At 39.6% G+C, this 26173-nt stretch overlaps 1 protein-coding gene across 2 annotated transcripts in view; it reads left to right on the top strand.

Annotated features, from left to right (window-relative positions):
- Window positions 1-26173, top strand: part of LOC101737854 (sodium-dependent neutral amino acid transporter B(0)AT3) — a 33808-nt gene that overhangs the window by 2699 nt on the left and 4936 nt on the right. For both annotated transcript variants that reach the window (XM_038014065.2, XM_004924148.5), the window contains 3 exons: window positions 12643-13314; window positions 14563-14924; window positions 25495-25758. In XM_038014065.2, the coding sequence (XP_037869993.1) occupies window positions 12643-13314; window positions 14563-14924; window positions 25495-25758 (1298 nt within the window). The remainder of the gene's footprint in view (window positions 1-12642; window positions 13315-14562; window positions 14925-25494; window positions 25759-26173) is intronic.

Below are 26173 nucleotides of genomic sequence, written 5' to 3'. Positions count from 1 at the left end.
CCTGATGTTAAGTGGATACTGGAGCTAATAGACATCTACAACGTAAATGCGCCACCCACCTTGAGATATCAGTTCTAAGGTCTCAAGTATAGTTACAACGGCTGCCCCACCCTTCAAACCGAAACGCATTACTGCTTCACGGCAGAAATAGGCAGGGCGGTGGTACCCACCCGCGCGGACTCACAAGAGGTCCTACCACCAGTAATTACGCAAATTATAATTTTGCGGGTTTCATTTTTATTACACGATGTTATTCCTTCATCTTGGAAATCAATCGTGAACATTTGTTGAGTACGTATTTCATTAGAAAAATTGGTACCCGCCTGCGGGATTCGAACACCGGTGCATCGCTCAACACGAATGCATCGGACGTCTTATCCGTTAGTCAAGTATAGTTACAACGGTTTCCCACCCTTCAAACCGAAACGCATTACTGCTTCACGGCAGAAATAGGCAGGGTGGTAAATACCAGTAATTACGCAAATTATAATTTTACTGGTTTCATTTTTATTACACGTACCATTACGTATGGTACAAGTAAAATATAATTAATTCCCGATTCTGTACAAGTAATATTGTGTCTGAACATCAAACTTCGTACTCTGTTTGTCTCGAGCATCGATATTATTTATTAGCTTGATGGTGTTCAATTCTATTCTCGTTTAATTTATGATCACGGTATTATTATAACAATGTCGAGTTAAATAGTTGTTTTGTGTGTTACAGAGTCTTTTTAAGCCTATAGACGCCTTGAGACATGAGGTCTTAAGTCTCAATCGACTATGACGATGAAAGCTATTCGTGAATTTGTATTAATTTTATAATACGTAATCTCATTAGACTAATCGGTACCCGCCCGTGGTATTTGAACACTGGCATGGTCGCATCACACGAGTACACCGGGCGCCTTATCTTTTAGGCCCCGATGACTTCCCTAGTGATATGCGTAAGCAGCCTGTGCAGATAGCGAAGAAAAAAATATTCCTTGTCTGTAAAGTCGGTTTACGGACAATAGTTTTACTTGATAACGTCAGTGTGCTTAGTGCGAGTTTTTTAACGTTCTCGATAGCGTAAAAGTTAGCTCATATTTGTATGTAATGGGATCGTTTGCCTATGTTTGCCGCTAAGGGCGTTGTTCCAACTTCATACAAAATTCGGTTAACTTTTACGCTATCGAGAACGTTAAAAAACTCGCACTAATCACACTGTAGCAGAACTATTCGAACTGCTATTTTTGACATCACGCAAAAAGAGATAAATGTTACTATTGGTTATCACGTCAAAAATATAATAAAATTTTCTAAATATAAGTAAATAAAAAAAAGGGTGCGTGTACTTATGTACGCGCGTAAGAAGTTATACTTTATTTTTATTAAATTTATTTCTTTTTTTTAATTTACATTTTAATCAATTTGAAAAAAAATCGATTAAACAACATCCTCAAACACGCATATTGGACATCCCTTTTCTTAACATCGTATAAATTCGGTAATTCTCGGTACGGTTCGGAAAGTTCACCTGCGGCTATATTCAGACTCGCCAAACTACGTCGGTCGTATTGTAATGAGCAATTTAGTGGGCAACTTCATTCTGTTAATTTTGTGTCACGGTGCGCGCGCATCGTAAAATTTCACTCTCATCAATTTTTCATAACGCGCCTAAAGAAGTATAACTTTAAAATTACAGTTTTCTTTATCACGGAGAACTGACGATGGTAATAATAGAACGTCAATAAGAAAAACGCGAGATAAAAACGTGAAAGTTTTAATTAGTGTCGACGAATCGTGAAAATGTAAGGTACTTTTTTTATTCGATCAACGCAAAAGCACCATAAAAGGTAATGAAACAAGAATCAATTTAATAAAACGGCACAATGTTTTCGAAGAACATTTTGCTAATAACCACTACGACGGCAAAATGGACGGGGGCGGGTTAACTTAATTTTCGATTCTCACAGCCTATTTTGTGTTTGTTCGACAAGCTTAAAGCTGTTTAATTTGTAGAAGCTCGGTGACATTATGTTGTACAGATCAATGGAGGCGGTACATTACTCACAGAGAGCTTCATTGGTTTTCCTTTCATGTACTTTTATCTCTAATAACATTATCACTGTAACAATAACATTGGAAATGACGACTCTTAAATATATGATTTATTAATTCACCTAACTGGTGGTAGGATCTCTTGTGAGTCCGCACCACCACCCTGCTATTTCTGTCGTGAAGCAGTAATGCGTTTCGGTTTGAAGGGCGGGGCGGCCGTTGTAACTATGCTGAGACCTCAGAACTCATATCTCAAGGTGGGTGGCGACATTTAGGCTGTAGATGTCTATGGGCTCCGGTAACCACTTAACACCAGGTGGGCCGTGAGCTCGTCCACCAACATAAGCAATAAACATAATAATAATAATCTAATCAGTTTGGTGCAATTACCCATGTTTCGTTGTTTCAGAGATACATAGATTTAAAACGTGTGAAAAAAATGTGTGCGTGTACTAGTGTACACACGTAAGAAGTGAAACTTCTTTATGGCCTTATTTTTCGAAAAATGATCTACATGCAACTTTCTAGAAATTGGTTAAATAAAGTTAAATTAGATAAAGTTTAAACAAAAGGATTTTTGAAGTGAAACTTCCTTATCGGCGTTGGAAAAAAATTTACCGTCACATTTTTCGGTTACGCGTCACTTTTTTCCGTTACGCGCCATCTGTTTTGTATTCATGTCTATGATAATAAAATCCTTTTGTTTAAACTTTATCTAATTTAACTTTTTTGTATTCATGTCTATGATAATAAAATCCTTTTGTTTAAACTTTATCTAATTTAACTTTATTTAACCAATTTCTAGAAAGTTGCATGTAGATCATTTTTCGAAAAATAAGGCCATAAAGAAGTTTCACTTCTTACGTGTGTACACTAGTACACGCACACATTTTTATTATCATAGACATGAATACAAAAAAGATGGCACGTAACGGAAAAATGTGACGCGTAACCGAAAAATGTGACGGTAAATTTTTTTCCAACGCCGATAAAGAAGTTTCACTTCAATAAAGATTAACGTACCTTTGAAATCAGCTCATTGGTTTTATGGTTTTTGTCTGTAATGCCCTCATTATAATAGATAGGTAATAGACCCTATGTAGGGAAATAGAGTTTATTATAATCGAGGAGAAGGCAGAAGATACACATATAGCTGCTGTGTCTTAAGGCGGTTTTCGTATATTTTCTTCTTCTTCTGAGTCGGTCTCTTCATTGCTGAAGGTCGTGTCTAATTAAAAAATGTTGACCACTCGATGCACAATGCTTCCCCACGTCTCTTTGTCCTCGGCGGTCTTTATAGCCTCGGTTATCAGACCAGCGGGTGGGTGAGCGTCCGCGGATATTCTCCCGTCAACCTGACCAACCATCATCAGCTTCTCTAAGTTATCGGAGCCTCTACGAGCGACGTGACCGAAGTACGTGAGAATACTTTGGAAACTGATAGCGGACAGCCTTGTGGCAATACTGAGCTTCTTCAGAATGGACAAGTTGGTCCGGCGTGCTGTCCATGGAATTCGCATCATCTTAGGAGTTAAATAATCAATTCGTTCGGTTTCTTAATTGCATTGCATAACAGATGTAGCTTGCTTGTCATTACGGATCCTCCCGATGCATTAACGGTGCTTTTAGGTACCATAAGCACCGGTCACCGTCCTTGTCGAACCCGTCGCTTGCGACGAAGGGCTCGACGAGTGAATTAGCCCATAGACACAGCCCACTGAGTTTCTCACCGGATCTTTTCAGTGGGTCGCATTTCCGATCCGGTGGTAGATTCTGCGAAGCACTGCTCTTGCTAGGGCCAGTGTTAGCAACACTCCCGGTTTGAGCCTCGTGAGCTCAACTACACGTCAAGGAGAAGCTGAAATAGCCTCTCAAGGCTATCAGCATAGGTAGGGAAAAAAAAAGTAGCAGCCAATCGACAAGTAGCAACCAAACACGAGTGCTTCGGAAAATAGACGGAATGGCGGTACTTAACATTGGAGTACAACCACGCCCGACTCGAATTCATAACTTTTCGGGTTTTCTTTATTGGTCTGTCTACGGGATTTGATCACAAGCGTATATCATCGCTCGATACCGATGCACCGGATGCACCGGATAACGTAGTTTCAGTGTTCCATGTAAGCAAACAATGAGCATTCACACTCAAATGCACTGCAATGGAGGCAAGACACACAATAGCGTATCCTGTTAGGAACAGTTAATTCGACACGCCCAGTTAAATAGACTACGAGAAATACTTACGTATGACGTCATCTGCTATCATATTTGTGATAGCATTTAGAAAATAATAGATGGTGCTTAGTTTTTAATAAAATAGCTTGGTTGTTCTCATTATTTGTGACTTTGAATACTAGAGTGTAGGGTTCAAGTTTGAATAACAAAGGAAGTTGATATCATTGCTTAAGATTTAATATTCGGTGTCTAGTTAATGTTCTGTAATTGTTCTCGTGTCGCATGCGTTTCTGGTAACCATAAAACAAGTGAAAGTCCCTTAGAATCTTGCGGCTGTAGTGTGTGAAATGCTTTAGTTAAACAAAATACGAATTACAAAAAAAAAGGTCTATGGTTACGTTACGTGACTTATAAGACATTATGTGTGTTACTTATATGACAGTATTGCGCTGAGCTAATATTGACCACATTCCCTGAGATTATATTTGCGGTGGACTTGAAGATACGCTTGATGTTCCGCAGGTCAAGACCGTTTTACAGTTGAGCCATTATGCTACAGTTGAATAGAGGGCTGTTTAATTCATTCGACTCCAACAAACCCATCTCGCACTTCTATTTCATGAGATAACGATATTTCTGTTCGTGCCGAGTGCCGAACCTTTTACGAAGTTACCAGGTTTTTTTGTTCCATAGGTGGGTGGACGAGCTCACGGACCACCTGATGCTAAGTTGTTACCGTAGCCCATAGACATCTACAACGTAAATGCCTCCACCTACCTCGAGACGCTAGTTCAAAGGTCTCAGTATATAACAACGGCCGCCGCACCCTTCAAGCCAAACCGCATTATTACTTCACGGCAGAAAATAGGCAGGTTGGTGGTATGTACCCCGTGCGGACTCAGACGTCCTATTAACAGTAAAAAGTCTAGGGACGCGGAAGATATGTGCGACTCTTTGACCGAAGTTGTTAAGGACCAGGGCTGGAAATGTTAAAAGCCCAATGAAATGACGACGTAACGATTAAATATCATGTATTAATAAAGTGTTTTTCGTAACAGTTTCGTTTAAAAAAAGGGAAGGTTTAATGTACTTTGCTCCAAATCACCTATTCTGTTACATTTGTCGGACAGTTTTTTTAAAAGTTTTGTGGCGTTTAAGAACGCATCTGGATGTTAATAGATTTTTTTTTATTTTTTATTTTTTTTTATTGCCCTTGTAGGCAGACGAGCATACGGCCCACCTGATGGTGAGTGGTTACCGTTGCCCATGGGCTTCAGCAATGCCAGGGGCAGAGCCAAGCCGCTGCCTACCGTTTAATACTCTCCACAAGCCTCGTTTGAAGAAGGACATGTCATAGCGCTCGGGAAACACCGTGGAGGGGAGCTCATTCCATAGCCGGATGGTACGTGGCAAAAAAGACCTCTGGAAACGCACTGTGGATGACCGCAGTGGCTCCAGGTAGTATGGATGAACTCTACTCCGGTGGCGGGCGGTGCGATGGTAAAAACGAGATGCCGGTATCATCTCGAACAATTCCTCAGAGCACTCCCCATGGAACATACGGTACAAAATGCAGAGGGAACCGAAGTCCCTCCGCAGACCCAGAGGCTCCAAACGATCCGTGAGAATGGGATTATCGACAATCCGAATTACAGAATCCGAAATACAGATTGGCGCTTTATTGTCTTACCGAAGTTCACTCAGACTGACCGGAGCTTATGGGTGGCGAGTATAGTACCAATTTAGTTAAGAGATTCGAAACATTTTTAAGGTTCGTTTTGTTCATTTACTTTAAGGGTTTTATTATTTCAAGGAGTGGAAGAAAACCTTTCGAGATTACGAACGGTCGTCTTGTTACATTTTAACATTGTTGTTGTTGTAGTCCTAGACTTTCCCGCTGGTACATAGGGCCCTCACAAGTTGTCTCCACTTTACCCTGTCTTGCGCTTGCTCCTTGACATATTATTATTATTATAAATATTCATTTAACATATTCACAATTATTGAACACAGTGTGCTATTGCGTCTACAAATAAAAGGCAGCGAGTATTTATATGCGCCCTCTACTATGTCAGAAATTAGTGGCACTTAAGTAGGAATAATAATAAGTCGATTAACTCTCGTACTACGGGCATTGTTCTGTTTAAGCTTGGGCAAAAATATACCGGATTAACGAATAAATTTTCCCAACACTACAGGCGTAGGCGTCTACGGGCTACGGAACTGGAACGTAGGCGTCGCGTAGCTCAGTTTAACAAACATAATAATAAAATAAAGTGTACTTCCGAAAACTTAGAAATGTTACAGAATTTTCTAGGTTAACTTACTCGATTTCTACTATGCTATTTGATTTATGATTGAAGTAAATTAAATGACCGAAAAACAAAGCTGAATGTAAGTAGAAAAGAGTAGAAAAATGGATATGAAAGAACTCGCGATATGGTTAGACAGAAATGTGGGAAACGTCTATGAAAACGTATTCACTGTTACTCCTCTGAATTAGATTAGCTAAGAATAAGTATTTAACATTATACGACCTATTTGCCTGCGCTTCTGGCATCACTAGGTCTATGGGCATTACCGATATCTGTGAGTGACAGTGATTAAATAGGCAACGCACTCAAATTCGCCGGATAATACAAACAAAAATGAGGTTCTATTGTTAGAAGTGACGTCACATTGATCTCCTATTCCCTAGTAAACTTGGAATATTTATGATCATAGAGCTGTGAGGATTACGAAATATGTGGGTGTCCATATTTAGATTGAATGTGAATTACCCGATCGTGTCGGGTTCTGGTAATCAAATATTAAATGTAGGGTTGAAACGTGCGCCATATTACATAACGAATGTTTGATGAATTAACTATTGATGAACTAGTTATCGCTTATGTTTTATTAATTTGCAATTAGATAAAACTGTTGTGCCTCTGTGATTTAGAGACTAGAAGTTTATAAAGACGTAAGGAAGTCACAGGAAACTTAAAACGAATGTTTTTGTTATTGCCCTTGTTGGTAGATGAGCGCACGGCCCACCTGATGGTAAGTGGTTACTGTCGCCCATGGACATCAGCAATGCCAGGGGCAGAGCCAACCTGCGGTCTACCGTTAAGTACTCTCCACAAGCCTCGTTTGAAGAAGGGATTGATTGATTTATTGAAGGGAAGGATTGATTTAGTTTTTCTGTTTACAAGAAACCGGTCAACTGCCAAACTTTTATAGTATCTGGCCATGTACAGATATTTTCTATTTTTACTTTCATTTAATGGTTGGTTTTTATATTTCGCATTTATTGGTGCACGAAAACACGATTTTTATTAAGTTTGGTGTAGCTATCAATTGCAACGTAATTCTTCTATGCATCTTGAGGTCGATATCTTGAACCTTGGTCTAAAAGGTCGAAATCTTGAACCTTTTAAATCGAAACGCATAATAGTTTTGCAGCCGGTATGGGCAAATGTCCTTCGTCTATGAGCTTAAAATACCCTCTCTACCATTAATTCATATAATTAGGAAAATTAAAGAATTTTCCAGATTACATTTTTATTATAAGACGCAATTCATTTAGTGCGGAAGTTGAGTACTATTTAAGTCCGTATTCCATTAGATGAACTAGTATCTGGCTGTGGGATTCGAACACCGATATAGTCACGTCGCTCGATATGAACGCATCAATTAGTGGTGGTAGGACCTCTTGTGAGTCCGCACGGGTAGGTACCACAACCCTGCCTGTTTCTGCCGTAATGCAGTAATGCGTTTCGGTTTGAAGGGTGGGACAGCCGTTTTAACTATACTGAGACCTGAGAAATGATATTTCAAGGTTGGTGGCGGCATTTACGTTGTAGATGTCCATGGGCTCCAGTAACCACTTAACACCAGGTGGGCCGTATGCTCGTCTGAATACAAGGGCAATAAAAAAAAGCATAGCCCTCCAGGTTACCAGGATAGGTAGGAGAAAAAAATTTACTATACTAAAGTTTCAATTATATTATATTACTAGCTGACCCGGCAAACATTGTTTTGCCATATATAAGATTTCTAGGGAATTTCTAGTGTAGAAAAAAAACTAACTTATTGTAAGTGTGTAAGGATGTGGTAAATGAGTGAATGAGGTATGTAGTGCTGTGAACGATGAGGGAATATATTATAAAAATAACAAAACCTCATTCAACCACATAATACCTCATTATAACAAAAAAAAATGTCCAAATAAAAAAAAATATGTTAGGGGTGGACAACCCTAATCACTTAGGGGTATAAAAAATAGATAGTAGCTGATTCTCAGGCTTACTGAATATGCATAAAAAATTTCATGAGAATCGGTCAAGCGATTTCGGAGGAGTATGGGAACGAACATTGTGACACGAGAATTTTATATATTAGATACTGGTGGCGTCGCTTGCGTTAATGTAGTTTTGTCAATCGATTCTAGCACAGAACAGGCGTTATTTTACGACACCATTATGTTGTAAACAGCCTTTCCTTTCAGTCGACGCTAATAGCTCCAAAATCTAAGCGTTGGATCCACGCGAACATCGTACAAATATCATGGAAAAACTTCATTTTTTCAAACGTACTCATGCTATATGATATGTTTATTTAATTATTAGTAAATTAATAACGTTTTTATTCGGACATTCGATATTTTACAGCGAAACTATAATACTATATGTAAAATGTCATTGAAATAAATACCAGAGGAATACAAAAAAAAAACATTTTTTTGTCTTTCACAGTCCCAGTCTCTAATCACACAGTTCCGGATAATGAATTAGTACCATTCCCTTAATTCGTACAAAGAGGGTGGAACAAAGAGGTTCTGTCAATAAAGGCCTCCCTTTCATTACGTCGCCGTGAGATGATTACACGCTTGTCTGTTTCGTGTCTGGTACGAAAGTTTTAAGGACGCAAATACGTTTGAAAATACTAAAACACTTCTTTTTTAATTATAAAAATACATAATATGAATAAAATGAATGCTTAATGGATCAATTCAGCAGAATAAACAAAATAACTTTAATATGTTATTCTGAAATAGCTGATTCGACAGGTATTTATTTCCCTATAAAAAAAAATTTCATTGAGTTGGGAGATGCAACGTTTGCCTACATTTACCGCTAGGGGCGTTGTTCCAACTGCATACAATTTCAAGTTAACTTTAACGCTATCGAGAACGTTAAAAAACTCGCACTAAGCACACTGCTTTGTCGACTCGATCCAGCAGCTCTCGACTGATGCGTTTACCAATAGACAGCATTTTGTTTTTGTTTAGACAGATCATGGGTACTGGAAACGCACCTGAGGAACAAGAATACATTTATGAAAGATGCTGACAGAACAATTTGATTGTGGCTATTCACGTTAAAAGATTTCTGTGCAACGGTAGCCTCCTAACCTACGGTTTTCCGTGAGCTTACTTGAGTATTTGAAGCAATAAGAAATCTATTTATAGCGTGTTGACAGTTTTTTATTTAATTTTTTTTATTGCGTAGATAGTGGAAATGGTTAGAAGTGGTAACCGTAGCCCATAGACATATACAATATAAATGCTGCCACCCACCTTGAGACATGAGTTGTAAGGTCTCACTTTTAACAGTACAGATTAGCTACATTATTATATTTTCTGCTGTCTTAGATCCATTTTCCGCCGAGTACCGATCAAAATAAGTTTTTCTGTGTTTTTGTACTTATGTATCAGTGTTACAATTAATCATTATCTAAGTATGTGCTATCTATGTACTATGTAGATATTTGGTTTTGTAATTGTAACATCCTGTATATAACACTCACACACTATTTTCCCATTAACTTGGTTCTCGCTATCGATTACGTAGAAGATGGGATAATTCCATTAAGCACCGACGTCTACAGTATACTGTTAATGAAATATTTAGCGAGTGACTGATTAGTGATGTAGTTCTTATTCGTTCAACAGATGACGTAACACGGATCCAAGAGAACTATAATAGAGATTGAACTGTTGCGTTGTTGAAGTGTGAGTGAATCCGACTAATACTAACTTAGTTTCAATTGGTATTGTAACTGATTTTTATTGTTGTCGGCAACAGATGAGAATTCTGTTCACCTGGTCATTTGTTGTTACTTGCGTTCAAAGATAATGTCGTTGCCTATGAGAAGGACAGTTTTTAAAATTCTTAACCTAAACTACTAAAACTCTAGTACTAAAGAAATTTACTTAAATATTAAATACTTGTAATAATTGTTCTCGAAGCACACCGATAGAAGGTCTATAGGCAATAGACGCAGAAGATCACATCTTCATACGTGATGTAGGTGAACGTTTCATGCTCAGATTGAGAGTGTGAACACAGTGAATTCTGGTCCGATTGTCAACGGTTTGGCAGCGAAGAAGGGATGGGGTGGGATCATCGCGAATAATTCCTCAACGCATGTCCATGGATATTTGGTACAAAACAGAAGCAAAGTTTCTACGTAGACCCTAAGATTCTAAACCACACACGCGTACTGTCATCTTTATATGTCTATAGCTCTAGATGGATGAACGAATTCTAGTTGCGAATATGGTTTTTTTTTCTTTTTTTTCCTACTTAAGCTGGTAGCCTTGAGAGGCTATTCCAGCGTAACCGTAACTAGTAGGTGAGCTCACGGGGCTCAAACCTGACGACGTTGCTAAAACGAACCCTAGCAAGAGCCGTGCTTCGCAGAATCTACCACTGGATCGGAAACGCGACCCACTGAGAAGATCCGGCGAGAAACTCAGTGGGCTATGTCTGAGAAAATATTTGGAATGGTTACAAGTGCTAATATAACAGTAAGGTCGTTACCTATACGAAGTCGGAGGTCTTATTATAACAGCTTCATAAAAACCAAAAAGCCAGAACCAAATAAGGACGCTCTATTGAATATGTTGGGTGCACGACTTTTCCTTGTGTAGACGTTTCCAATTGTACCTTACGACAGGCTATAAGGAGGGTCATGTTTTTAAAGTATATGTGAGTTCATTCCACTAAAACTTTTACATCGCAAAAGAGTATCTATGCTGAATTTAGTTTATCGGGCGGATAACGACATCCGCTAATAAACATTTACGTAAGCTGTCTGTAGGGCTGCCCATATATAGAAATAAAAAAGACCCTATTGTTTTAAGGTCTTGTCAAGTCTTGATAGATTTCTTACGACAAACGAAATAGTTCCTTCAGTACACCATTCACCATAACAATCCATAACCATTACAACTATAAACATTAAAGTTAAACATTTTAGAGCTATACTTATTGTTACGCGCTGGGGTTCGGGGTAAATAAATGTTCCACCAAAGTGCAACTTAAAACTGTATTTATCACTTAGGACACACACAGATCACTTTAAAATTCTCAATTCACTTCTTCCGCTTCGCTTCAGGTGACCCGTTCGTTGTTTCGCTTCGAGTAGTTCCGATATATATATTCAAGTTCAATGCACCTACCATTATTTTCTCTGCACTACCTTTGGTTGATTGGTAGAGAATGCCATTAGGCATTAAGTCCGCCAATGTAAATAATACATGAAGTGTAATAAATAAATAAAATAAAAACACTTAAAGTGTAACATATAGCTTTTCGAGAACTAAATTTACAAATCGATAATAATCACTTAAGAGTCTACTCCAAAGAGCACTGTAAGATAAATGTCCTTGGAAACCCGTCAAATAAATTAGATTTGACCTCACAGCCGTTCTTAAGTCAATAAATCACTTCGAGCGCGATCGGAAATTGGTGACGAGGCGTTTTTACTATCAGCAACTTTTTCAGCAACATAAATATCCTATTATCGCTTTTACAGCGCTTTCGAAGATACATACAAACAATATTGTCGTTTGATCTCAAAATTGTTTACAGCGACCGATGTTTTAAATGCTTTAACGTTTTCCTAATATTTATGTTGTGTTTTTGTGTTTGGTATGAGTTCAGGAATCTCAATATTCATAGTTTAGTCGGTCATGAATATGAAAATACCGGTATGCGACTCCAGACTTTCGATTATTTTTATTATTTATGCCTTACTAAAATATACAACGATCAAATATGATAATACCTACATATATGAGGATTCTCATATTCAAGCAGGAAAATCCGTATATATTTTTTTAGAGAGCAACTTCCTAATTGCTCCATGAAGTACTAACTGGCTATGTTACAAGCCCGCACGAATAGGTACCCTCATTTAGAAATCTCGCTATAGTTATGCCAAGAAACGAAGAATAAGAGTATCTGAAGGTTACAACAATCGTTGTGTCAATGCGATTGATACTTCAATTTGTTTCAAGGCGCTGGTTTTCATTTTGGTTGCATACTTGGCTATATCTGCCATTTCGGAAAAAAAAATCGTTATCATCTTGCTTAAGATTCTTAGGCACAATAACCCAACGAAAAGTAAATCTAATCAAAACGTTTCTTTGTTACAGAAAAGCAGCCCCACCCAATACTTTTGGTATCGAACAACTCTTCAAATATCCGAAGACATAAACTATCCGGAAACGTTCAATTACAAAATAGCTCTTGCTCTAGTCATTGCTTGGATTCTGGTCTACCTATGTATGATCAAAGGGATTGCGTCATCGGGGAAGGTAGTGTACGTGACCGCAACATTCCCATACATAGTCCTTGTTATATTTTTCTTTAGAGGCATCACATTGAAAGGCATGAGCGACGGACTAATACATCTATTCACTCCGAAGTGGCACACGATTTTAGACCCTGTGGTGTGGCTAGAAGCGGGCACACAGATCTTCTTTTCGCTTGGACTGGCTTTTGGTGGTTTAATAGCCTTCTCTTCGTACAACCCGGTCGATAACAACTGCTACAGAGACGCCATTATGGTCTCCATGACAAATTGTCTAACATCGATGTTCGCTGGTATCGTTGTCTTTTCTATAATTGGCTTCAAAGCAACTATGATCTATGAGAAATGTTTGGAGATCAGGAACGAGACTTTATTGGAGATGTTTGGCTCGTCATACAAGTCAATGGTGTTTCCTGAGGCTGGGGAATCGGTGACGATCGATAAAAACGGAACTATAACGAATTTGTTAATGCCACTATTGCCTGTTTGCGATTTGCAGAAGGAACTCGATAATGTAAGTACCATTTACAGCCTACACCTTAGACAAATACATGATTATATTTACGTAATCTGTAAACATGAATATTTGGTAGGTCTCTATGTAGAAAGTTCGACTTTTAATTTTATTGAAGCGTCAAAAAAGGCGCCTATGGAGAACATATGAATTATCATGACCAGAGACGAACATGTTTTAAGTTCTACGAAATATAAAGAACTGGACTTTTATGGCGATTTTAAATACCTTTTACGCAGAAGGGTTTCATTAATATGTCCTCTGCATTTAGCCCAAAATTTTGACTTTGAAGTCAGTTATTAAAAGAAATAGAATCCCAACACTGTTCGTAAATGAGATCAATAGAACCATTTCTAACGTAGGTACGTTTTTGCGTTGAACAAGTAAATTACATAATAAATATATTAATAGTTTTCTCCACGTAAATAATTTAGAATCTTATATGTTTACTTCCATTGATTTTGTGTTCTGAAATTGATGCTATTATTCTATACGTCCCTACCAATTTAAGTAACCAAGATTACATTATATACTCGTACATTCTTAATCTAATTTATTTAGAGACGACGCGTCAGCGGCGGCGGTTCGCCTCGAGGGAGACGGGAAAGCAAATATTTATTGAAACGATTAAGATTTGAATATTGTGCGGCTCGTCCTATCGACTCGCGTTTCATGTTGAGAGCGTGGAGTTTAAAATTACTATTACGAATTAAGCTCGCTGAGGGATTTTTCAGATTTGAACCTTTGAAACTGGGTCACGTGACGCTGTGATTGGGCTGGGATGCGTGCATTAGTCGAAACTACCCGCGAGCCCCCTGTCCTTGGTAGATGGCAGTAGGTAGCTTTCGTCAAATCAAAAACACAAAGTTTACTAGGACTGATTACAATCAGATGATCGATTTACGCACAGAAGAATAACAGACAAATACAAAAATCGATTTTAATTAAATAGATATATTGCACTAAATTTACGAACGAACTCCATGCGTTTAATCACTCAGTGTTTAGTGGAACACATGGACTTCACAATGTGAACGCCGTCACAAGCGTAGAGATCTGAAGTCGAAGCCGCAAATACATTGTTTAAGTACTCTACCCATCAAACCGGAACGTTTGACTGCTTCGCAGCCGTAAGAAGAGGTAGGATTGTGGGTATTACCCTGCCTGTTTCGCAATATCCCCCACCCAAATTTTTTCATATGGAGTAAATAAGATATATAACCAACTAATACAAACATTGTCCCACAGACCGCATCCGGGACCGGTTTAGCGTTCATCATCTTCACCGAGGCCATTAACCAATTCCCAGGCGCTCAATTTTGGTCAGTCCTCTTCTTCCTGATGCTTTTCACCCTCGGGATCGATTCCCAGTTTGGGACCCTTGAGGGCGTAGTCACTTCCATCGTGGATATGAAGCTGTTCCCGAACCTGCGCAAGGAGTACCTGACCGGAGGGCTGTGCTTGCTCTGTTGCTTGCTGTCAATGGGCTTCGCTCATGGTGCAGGCAGCTATATATTCCTGCTCTTCGACATGTATAGCGGGAACTTCCCGCTACTGATCATTGCGTTCTTTGAATGCGTCGGGATCGCTTACGTGTACGGAGTGAAGAGGTGAGTATTACTGAATTTACTAATAAACTTATAAAAGATAAATGCAGCGATGATCTTTCAATATCAATAATCTCAAGGTCACCATACCATTTTACCTAGCATAATGATCAGGTTCTGCCGAGACTGAATATGGGGAAATACGAGGGACAAGACGATCGTAGTTTGGTTCGATTCTCAGAACACTACCTCAATCTTTCTAAAATTGATTGATTGTGATTCCCTAGAAAGAGCAGCGGCCGGCAGCGTCTTTTTGAGGCAAAATATTACAAACTATTTTGAATCTTATCTACGTGATTAAAAAGTTCATAGTCATTTGAAGGCAAAGGAGGGGTAGCGTGGCATCGCGAGGCTGCACGAGCCTTCTACCGACTAGTCAAAAGAGGCGCCGCGCGGCTGATCGCGGCGCAGCTAGTTGACGTGCGGCCGACCGCGGTGCAGCTGACAGACTCGCGGCTGCGCGCGAGCGACCATTTCATACCCGCCCGCCCTGCCGCTTGCGCATTTCGCGTCATTTTATTAGAGGGTATCTTGTTCTTCTTCTACAGCCAGTGCTATGATACATAAATCCAAATCCACCATATTTATTGCCACACAACTTTCCTTGAGTGAAGTAGATCGCACACTAGTTTTCAAAGCTACCACGCGGAGGCTCATTGCGGCGCCTCGGGATGCCGCGCTGCCTCTCGCGGCGCCGCACTGCCCCGCGCGGCGCCAAACTGCCCCTTGCGGCGCCGCGCTCAGTCACTTGCTCTTACGGCCGCTGCGCGCCGCTGCTCTTTCAGTTTCTCGAATATTCTCATGTCATTTTTCCTTGCAGCAATGTTTATTCAGTAGATGGATTGATGCGCTTGTGGCTCAACATTTTCATCTTTTCGACCTCTTCCTCAGTATACCCTAATATCAAGTGCAGTGAGCTCAAAGAAAACGTCATTACTTTGAGACATGAGATTTCTAGTTCCGTAAGCTGGACGTCTTGCTTTTCGAACCAGAACGTATGCTTTTCCATTAGTCAATGGACACTCATGGGGTGTGCTCAAAACTCAGCTATTAAATATGCCTCTCCATCACACTCAAGTTTGAGCACGTCTATATATTTTTTAATTCTCGTAGGCCGAGTCACACTTACGTATCTTGAAGAGTTTTGGGGCCGCTTACAATGCGCTCTTAGCGATGTATGTTTGTTAATGATGTAATCGCCTCGTTGGTCGAGTGGGGTCTGTGTGGTTAATGCGAATTTTTTAACGTTCTCGATAGCGTAAAAGTTAACTCAAATTTGTTTGCAGTTGGAACAGCGCTTAAAGCTGCAGCAAACTTAGGCAAACGTTCCAACTCCATACAAATTTGAGTTAACTTTTACGCTATCGAGAGAAACGTTGAAAAGCTCTCACTAAGCACACTGGTCTCGTTTCCCAGTCGGAATGGGTATCGTTGCGAAAAATATTTGGTATTAGGGGTAATTTGTTTTATTCTTGTAACTTCTTCTGGGATAAGGCAGAAGAAAATCCCAGCTACGGGCTGTTAAGCGTTCCCCCGAATTCGAAGCAAGCTCGAAATTCGACCATAATCACTGACGCTTCAAGATTTAGATCCGTTTTATTCGTTGAGATGTCGTCAACGCGATGTAAAACAGTAAAAGAAGCCCCAATTATATGCATAACGTTTTTTCCTTAAGTAATGCTCTTTTTGTTAAATTGGAAAAAAAAAACTGGCTGCTTATTTTTTTATTTATTAATAGCATTGAAGTTCGCCGATGATAATAATAATACTGCTTCTCTCTGTCTATTTAAATGTTTATTTATTTATTTACCTCTATCTGGATCTCAAAACGCGCTTGTATGTGCTTGTTATATAGAAATGTGCAGAAGCAATCGTTATGACTAGGTTTGGAGAGGCCTATGTCCTACAGTGGTAGTGTGTGGGCCGAAAGATAGATTGTATTATTGTGATTATTATTAGACAGGTTGAATATTAAATAAGGACAGGTCAGTAAAGTGCAAAATAAACGGGTGTCGGACCAAAATTAAATAGACCACCATAAGGAAAACCATCGCAAAATGGAGACAGTATTTTTCAATGAATAAGATGTTCGACTGATTACGTTAATGTTTGTTGCCTTTAATTGTAAAATGGGAATTACTGATTCTAACTTTTAAAAAAAACATGTTTTTTAGCTAATCGGAACTAAATAGCTTATTGCTTAGAACTAAATAGCTTAGTTCTATAGCTAACTTGTAGGTATGCAATAATTTAAAAAATAAATTATTTTAAAGCTAGTGAAAGGGCCATAGAAATAATGGCAATCCACTAAATTGAATAATGATTGGTATTCATTAAAAGGCAAATACGTAGCTTTATTACTTCCACCACATTTATCTCCTATTATTTTGATTGAAAAACCAAAGTACCGAATCGATCTTGATGTAATTTCTGTCGGATCAATCTGGAAGTAACTATTTTTTTAAAGTAATAAGTTTCCAAATTTACATAATTCATATAGATTTATACAAGTTTAAAGAAACAAATGAACAAAAACAATCGAATTACGAAAGCCTTTCCTTTTTTTACATAGCATGAAATTAAACCTCTTTTCCATCTCCAAATGTCTGAAGTCGAGCTGTCCCGTCCTTCAATTTTCAAGGATCGTGTAATGTTATATAAGAAACGTGACCGGAATTACAAACATATAAATAGTTTACGCGGAAGGCTGCCGAGGAACTTGAAAAGTGAATTAGTTATATATCACAGTCATTAATCAACTATTAAAAGTGAGAAACGGCGCGATCCGGTAATATGGCGCTCAGTCCGTGGTAAATGAAACATTAATTATACGCGTTAAAGTGGCTGGAGGTTATGGTTTGGTCCACTTAAAGCCAGAAGGGCAACCACAGTCACTATAGTCACAAGTACAACTAATAAATTCTGTAGTATGTAATTATGTAGTAATATATTTATTTTTTTCCTTCTTTAAACACTGCACATGATTATATGGGAAGACTTATCTTTGTCTATCAATCCAGCTGTACATTGAATCCTTTACTGCGGGCAATCGTTTGTCGTACACACTGACTCAAACTTCAGTATTTACAAACTGTAGTTTTGAAAGACCATCAAAGAATTCTTCGAAGTGGGTCGGGTATTATCGAAGGCTTCAGCGAACAAAATGTCCAAACCAGAATTAATAGACTTGCATGTGACGACTAAAGTCGGTGATAAACGAGTTCCAATAAAACTGGGGTTTGTTTTTATAGACAGGAGAGTTCTTATATTGTAAGGTAAGGCGGGAGAGAGCATCCTAAAGACTACGACTAAGACTTGGATGAACGGTGTGAAAGAGCATATGTGAGAGAAGGGTGTGAGTGCAGAGATGACGTATGATAGGCCTGAATGGAAAAGAAGACATGTTGCGCCGACCCAACTCAATGTATCGACATACAAACGGATATAAAAATTATGTATATTAAGATACATGTATATAAATCATCAACCCAAATAAAATTACTATATATTCCTCTAAAACACTATACCACCTAAATCCCTTTTTATTTCGTCCTATGTCAGATTTAGTGACATTTCAATATGTCAAAATGGCGCCGTTTGAAAAACATCTTCAACTTTTTTTGTACTCCAATTGAAATTTTTGAACTTAGAATCAGATACTTTCGACAAAAACAGGCAGAATAGATGGAATATATCCGTGAAGCCTTATAAAACACGCTGAAATTTCCTAGTAATCAAATAAATCCTGCTCCTCATAGGCCGAGGTACAGTTACAGCATGAAAGCTTTCAAATCAATTTCATACGCATTTTAAAGATTCTATTAATCTTTCACGCAAAACTAGTAGTTACAGTAAGATTTTGTAATTTTGTCTCATTGCTTAATATGATCTCTTTAGTGAAGACTTTCTTTTTTCGGTCATATTGTGTCGATGATTTTTGTCTAGGTCTTAGCGCGGTTAAACAGAATATCTCCTAACTTTGTTCAAATATCTTTTAAAAAAAACACTGTGCAGTTTGTTTTGTTCTAATTGATATTATGAGCGGTCTTTCAGAATTACCGATTTTACTTAATATTTAAAAACATTACCGGTGCTTCTTGTAAGAGTATTTTATTATCAAAACTTAGAAATAAAATAGCTGGAAATATAGAAGTGTCATTTGTAGACGCGGTGGAGACGACCAGCCTGGTAAGGTCGTTGGGCTTAGGTGTTAATATAAGAAAAAATATCAAGGTCAACAAGCAATGACTTTAAAAAAACAATGTCAAAGGTCAAAAAGGTTTATCTTTCATCTAAGATTTGTTGAACCCTCAAAAGATTGTTTAATTCAGGAAGAGATCTTAAGACGTCTGGTTACAAAGAAATTCTGTGTTGCTTCGTTCCCTTTGCAAGGAGAGACATGCTTTGCTTTTATTTGTGCTGCCTCTAAAAGATAGACCCAGGGCCGCATTGTGGTTTTTTTTGTTATATTTGTACCTAATATTGCGTCAGTATCAGAACCCACAGACATCAACATTGTCCTGTCACATTTTGATGGAGGTCGAAATTTCAACTGTGTTGTGAAACAGTTGTCATATCTTTCAAATCTCATGACTAATCTAACGCATTTTTAATTAATTTCGCCTGTTTGACATTTTGTGACAATGCTATTTGTTTACCGCGGAAGTAGGTAGTTCGTAAACACGGGTTAGTCGTGTGAGATTTTTGGAGTTTACTCCTTTAGAATCGATTTACATATATAGGCCCGGGGTATGAAAATTATGGGGACCAAAATCGTACTAGCATGTCACACGAAATGCGTTATGCGCCTGATTGCGCATGTCACACGAAATGCGTTATCGCAGGTGACGCCGGGCTGCTGCGCCGGCAGTCCGCCACAAAGCCTCGTACTGATCGCGCGTTTCTCTCATTATTGTATTTTCATATATTTGTTAGTCGTTTGTTTTGTGTCTCGTTAATTTGTTAATAATCTGTAGTGTATCGTGTTGTCGTAATATAGAACTATTTCTCGTATTGTTTCGTTTAATTTTTTATATCCAGTAAACTCCAGTCGTGCGTCGGAGCGGACACACACACTTTTTTTTATTTTATTTTATTTTTATTATTGCTTAGATGGGTACACGAGCTCACAGCTCACCTGGTGTTAAATGGTCACTGGAGCCCATAGACATCTACAACGTAAATGCGCCACCCACCTTGAGATATAGTTCTAAGGTCTCAGTATAGTTACAACGAAAAGCCCCGCCCCTCAAACTGAAACGCATTGCTGCTTCACGTATATGTTTACTTACAAAAATTGGTGCCTGCCAGAGGATTTAAGAATTTAGATTTAACAGACTGAGCAATTGAAATAGACACGAATACACAGGCGTTACTATTAATGCGAATGCTTCAAGCGCTATTGAATAGTTTTTGGGAACTGCTTAAAATCATATTTTTTATTTTCCTTAGATATATATATTCCTTAGATGTCTATAACTGCATTGTTAGCAGATTACAGACTGCGGGCACGTGACTCACAAGACATTTCATCTTGTACCGTGCTAATTCAAATAAAAAATAAACTTTTGTTTTTATATGTACATACGTACATACATATCTTAAATACAATAATATACATTTTTAAAATTGATACCTGTTTTTGTTAGTATTTCTTGGTATTGATGCAATTTCTTAAAATTCTCATTACCGTTTTTTTCCCTGTTAAAATTATCCTTAATCCGCGTCTGCTTGTCTTTGTCTTAGCTTTTTTTCATCATTTACCCGACCCACTTTGAGAGCTCGGACTGTTCTAAAGATAAATTAAACCAACCTTTCTAGGTGATATCGCACTGATGGAACTTCATTGAAGTTTTATTGAAACGTCATCATTCATCATTTCAGCCTGTCTTCTGTCCACTGCTGAACATAGGCCTCTCCAACTGATGTCCAGTGCGGCCGGTCCGTTGCCACCTGCATCCAACGTGACCCAGCAATTTTCACCAGGTCGTCGGTCCATCTGGTAGGTGGCCGTCCCACACTGCGTTTGCCAGTACGTGGTCTCCACTCGAGGATCTTTCTGCCCCATCGGCCGTCCGATCTTCGCGCTATGTGGCCAGCCCACTGCCACTTCAGCTTGCTAATCCTACGGGCTATGTCAGCAACTTTGGTTCTTCTACGGATCTCCTCATTTCTGATTCGATCTCGTAGAGAAATACCAAGCATAGCCCTCTCCATAGCTCGCTGCGCGACACTAAGCTTCCTGAAAAAATCCCTTGTGAAGCACCACGTCTCGGAACCGTAAGTCATCACTGGCAACACACATTGGTTGTACACCTTTGTCTTTAGGCACTGAGGGATTTTGGACGAGAACACATTTCTTAAGTTACCGAACGCTGCCCAGCCGAGTTGGATCCGCCTACTGACCTCTCTCTCAAAGTTGGACTTACCTAATCGGACTACCTGTCCCAGGTATATATAGTCGTCTACAACTTCAAGAGCAGAGTTCCCAACGGTAACTGCGGTGGGCTTAATATGGACATTGAACATGATTTTCGTTTTATCCATATTCATTTTAAGGCCCACTCGTTGAGAGACTCTATTGAGGTCTCCGAGCATCTGTCCCAAATCTTCCAGCGACTCAGCCATGACTACTATATCGTCAGCAAATCGAAGGTGTGTGATGTATTCGCCGTTTATATTGATGCCAAATCCTTGCCATTCCAGAAGCTTGAAGGAATCCTCTAAGGCAGCGGTAAACAGTTTCGGGGATATGACATCTCCCTGTCTAACTCCTCTTTTAAGCGTGATTTCCTTCGTGCAATGCTCCTGTACTCGGACTGACATTGTGGCGTTATTATACAAGTACTTCAACACCTCGACATACCGATAGTCAATACGGCATCGCTGGAGAGATCTAAGGACCGCCCAAGTTTCGACAGAATCAAAGGCCTTTTCATAGTCCACAAACGCCAGGCATAGGGGCCGATTATACTCTTCGGTCTTTTGTATAATCTGCCGCAGCGTATGTATGTGGTCTATGGTGCTAAAGCCTTTTCGGAAACCGGCTTGTTCGATAGGCTGAAAGTCATCGAGCCTGCGTTCGAGACGGTTCGTGATGACTCTCGAGAACAGCTTATAGACATGGCTCAGCAGTGTTATGGGCCTGTAGTTCTTCAATAAGGATTTGTCGCCTTTTTTGAAAAACAAAACCACAACACCCCTGTTCCATGCCTCCGGCGTTTTCCCTTTGAGCAAGGAGGAATTAAATAGCTTCTGAAGGACTTTCAGTACCGGCGTCCCGCCCGCTTTCAAAAGCTCTGTGGTGATTCCATCCTCGCCCGGCGCCTTGTTGTTCTTGAGCTGTTTGAGGGCCATCCTAATCTCGTACAGGCTGATGTCCGGGATATCCTCGGTATAGTGTCGGGTTAACTTGGCTCTAGGGTCTGTAACCGAGCTTGCAGGCTCATTGGATATCGAGGTGTATAACTGCCCATAAAATCTTTCTATCTCCCGTAGCACCTCGGCCTTATTCGACGTTAGACGTCCATCTTCGGTTTTCAGATTTGTCAAGTGGCTCTGCCCAATAGACACGTCTCTTGCAAAGACTCTGGAGCCTTGGTTCCGCTCAATAGTTTCCTTAATACGTTGTGTATTAAAGGAGCGTAGGTCGTGTCGCATGGACTTCGTGATTTGTCTATTGAGCTGCCTATATGACTCAGCTTGCTCAGAAGTTTGGAGTGTCATAGAACGTCGGCTAGCCATGAGGTTCCGGGTGTAGTCAGATAATTTTTGAGGTCTTTTTTTGCGGTGGGCTTTAAAATACTTAGACCCTACCGTATGGACAGTTTCCACCAGCCTGCTGTAGATATCATCCACTGATAACTTGCTGTCTAGTCCTTCGAAGCGATTAGATAATTCGAGTTGAAAACTCTCGGGGTTTTGAATATGTGCATTTGGTGGTCGGAGCGTGGACTTCATCAGACGCGATCTTTCCAATCTGACATTAATACTCAATATGGCCCTTACAATTCGGTGATCGCTTCCGGTTTTTACTCTATGGATCACAGAGACATCGTTGAATATCTGTCTACTGGTGCTCATGATGAAATCGATCTCATTTTTGGTTACACCGTCGGGACTCATCCAGGTCCATTTCCTGTGAGGCGGCTTCTGGAAGAAAGAATTCATCATATAGAGTCCTTCTTTCTCCAGAAAGTCGGCCAACCTCTGTCCTCTGGAGTTCCGCTGCCCATATCCAAACTGACCCACTTTCAACTCATCATTGCTTCTACAACCCAGCTTTGCATTAAAGTCTCCCATAACAACAGTAAAATGTGTTTTGGAGCTATGTATGGCCCTACTGACGTCCTCATACAAAGCTTCTACCTCATCGTCTGGGTGTGTCTGAGTGGGAGCGTAAACCTGTATGACCTTCAATGAATATCGTTTCGATATTCTGAGTATCAGGCACGCTACCCTATTCGAGACGCTCCCGACGGACACAATGTTGTTCACGAGAGACTTGTGGACGATAAAACCAACACCACCTTGGGACTTCTGCTCTCCCTCTCGGTAAAAGAACAAGTGGCCGGACTGCAAGGTTATCGTATCCTCTCCCTGTCTTCGGATTTCTGATAAACCAATGACGTCCCAGCGCAACTTGTCCATCTCTTCTTCCAACTCGACAAGCTTCTCGTCCAGCCTCAGAGTGCGCACGTTGTGTGTTACCAGGGCCAGTGGTCGTCGTTTTTGGGGGTGGTAGCCGTGTCTCTGCCGGGGATTCTTAGCACCCCCTACCCCGCCGTTACCGTGACCGCTACCGTAGACAGGAATAGCGGGGCCGCCGGGGACTAGGGGCCTGGTTTCTCTGTTACTATTCATGGAGGTATTTAGCCTACTGTACCACGCTGGCTAGACGGGTTGGTACAGGGTTTAATTTCGAGTTTTCCTTCTCTTGCACTGATGTCTTGTGCATATTCCCATAGTCGGTTCTTACGACTCCCTAGGATAGTATAGGGGTGGTGACACATTGTATTCTTACTCCGTCACCACACGGAAAGGTTTTATTGAAACGTAAAACTATGTAATGTACATGACACGTAACACAAATGTGTGGGATTGACATAAACTAACGCAGAATCACATGATCGTATAGATCGTATAGCCCTCCATAATTCTGGAACCATTATTCTCGAATCCTCTTTTAAAAAGCACGTCGGGAACAGCCAGTCAGAGCTTTTACGGAAAACTTTCCGTGAATTCTGTCAGAGCAGGCCAAAAGAGCTGTTCGTTTGGCGGTTTTACAAATAATTATGGGCACAAAAAAGGATTAAAGCGAACGACGAAGCGAAGTTTCCTATAAAAACTTGTAAAGCGTTTCTGCTGGAAACTCGTACAGTGCGGGAACTTTCATAAAATTCAACTTAAACATAAACTTGGAATTTCATGCCAAGTCACCGAATTCGTATAACTTCGCAACGACGTCACCTAATTATCACTTTTACGCTTCCGTGTTTAGTTCGTGACGCTTAAACTAAGATGACAAAGAGCGTTACGGACTACTCCTTAAATTCGGAGAAAGTTAAATAAAGTACTTTATTTTATTTTTCCTTCACGTATTCGCTGGTAATTTAGTTATTATTAATATTTATTTATTCGAGTTTCTCGCGAACGGTTAGGTGAGCTCACGGCCTCAACCTGATAACATAACGTACAATATCAGCGTTGTAGCATAAAACTTATGAATTAGAATGCGATTTTGGTACAGTCTAAGTTTTGGTTGACGCGTCAAATTCCATTTGGCCTTTTGAATACCCCTTTGTTGTTGCATTCCAACATCGAGAAAATTGACTTCTGCTGCTCTTTTACTAAATAATACTAAATTTATAAGTTTATAATAAATACTTTTACTAAATACTTTTAATAAATAAAAACCGTGGCTTACTTAAGGGGTTAGCGAGAGAGCACAAATTCTGCTGTCAGTGATACATCGTGAACACTAGCCCTAGCAAGAGCAGTGCTTCGCTGAATCTACTACCGGGTCGGAATCGCGACCCACTGAGAAAATCCGGCGAGAAACGCAGTGGGTTCTTCTATGAGCAGTTCGCATGTCGAACTCTTCGTCAGAGTCGACGAATTCGACGTGCTGTCCCCCTTGAGATATTAGTTTATTGAAGATTGAAGTATTCATTGGCTGGCTCACATTTGAAACTGAACAGGTAGACCTGTGAAGGCGCTTTTAAATCGTCATTGATTGAAAAGGCAGATTCATCACTAAGGAGAATCGACAAGAAATTAAGGACAATAGGAAATCAGCAGGATGATGATACTCATCCGTGTGCGTTAAAATTCGTCACGATTGTATTAAATTAAAACCATTTTATTTTGAGGACAATCAGGATCCTATTGGTGATTCAATCAGTATATGTAACATTAAAGTTTTAAGATACTTTTGGTGATGGGAAATTTCTCACTGATATATCTGTTGACGCTAGGCTTTTAGGTGCCCAGTTTTATGAAAAACGATTTATAATGTATATATATATTATACCATTGTATTTTTCTACTATAAAATTCGTTTAATTATTTCTAGATTTGCTGATGATATAGAACTGATGACCGGACAACGACCAGGTATTTACTGGTTGATCTGTTGGAAGTATCTGTCTCCGCTGGCCATGTTGTCCATTCTCGTGTCATCGTTCGCGGAACTAGCTATGGAGGGATCCGGGTATGAAGCGTGGGTCTCGTCCGAAGGGGACACCGTGAAGAAACCCTGGCCCGTGTGGGCGGTTTTGCTCGTGGTCGTCCTGGTATTGGCATCTGTACTGTGGATCCCTGTAGTTGCGATTTGCAGGTGAGCTCGAAAACAGAACTAAACATTTTAAACTCGATAATATTTATAATTGTATGCCTGTATTATATGATATCGATTTTTATGTTATCATCTAGTAAGACTGTTCTGAAACAATCGCTTTACTGCTTCTAATAACCTAACATTATTAATGTCGCGATAAAGCCAGACAAAAGTTTCAGACTTCAAGAAGGGTTTTTAGCTTAGTACCGAATTAGAATAGATAGAATCAAGATTGGTCGTTTGGATCAATCGAGGCCAAATCTATTAACTACGTTGATAACAAAGGATTTGTTACATTTTGTAATAATAATATGGACTATTCATTCATATTGGGTATTGTTATGACGATAAGTAGTACTGGATGTACGGACAAAGGGGGTTAAAGAAGAGATAGTAAATCCCAAAACTGGTAATA

Source organism: Bombyx mori, chromosome 11, assembly GCF_030269925.1.
Source record: "Bombyx mori chromosome 11, ASM3026992v2".
In the NCBI taxonomy this organism is placed as follows: domain Eukaryota; kingdom Metazoa; phylum Arthropoda; class Insecta; order Lepidoptera; family Bombycidae; genus Bombyx; species Bombyx mori.
The sequence above is the reverse complement of the archived record's forward strand: the minus strand, read 5'-3'. Positions and strand labels throughout refer to the sequence as shown.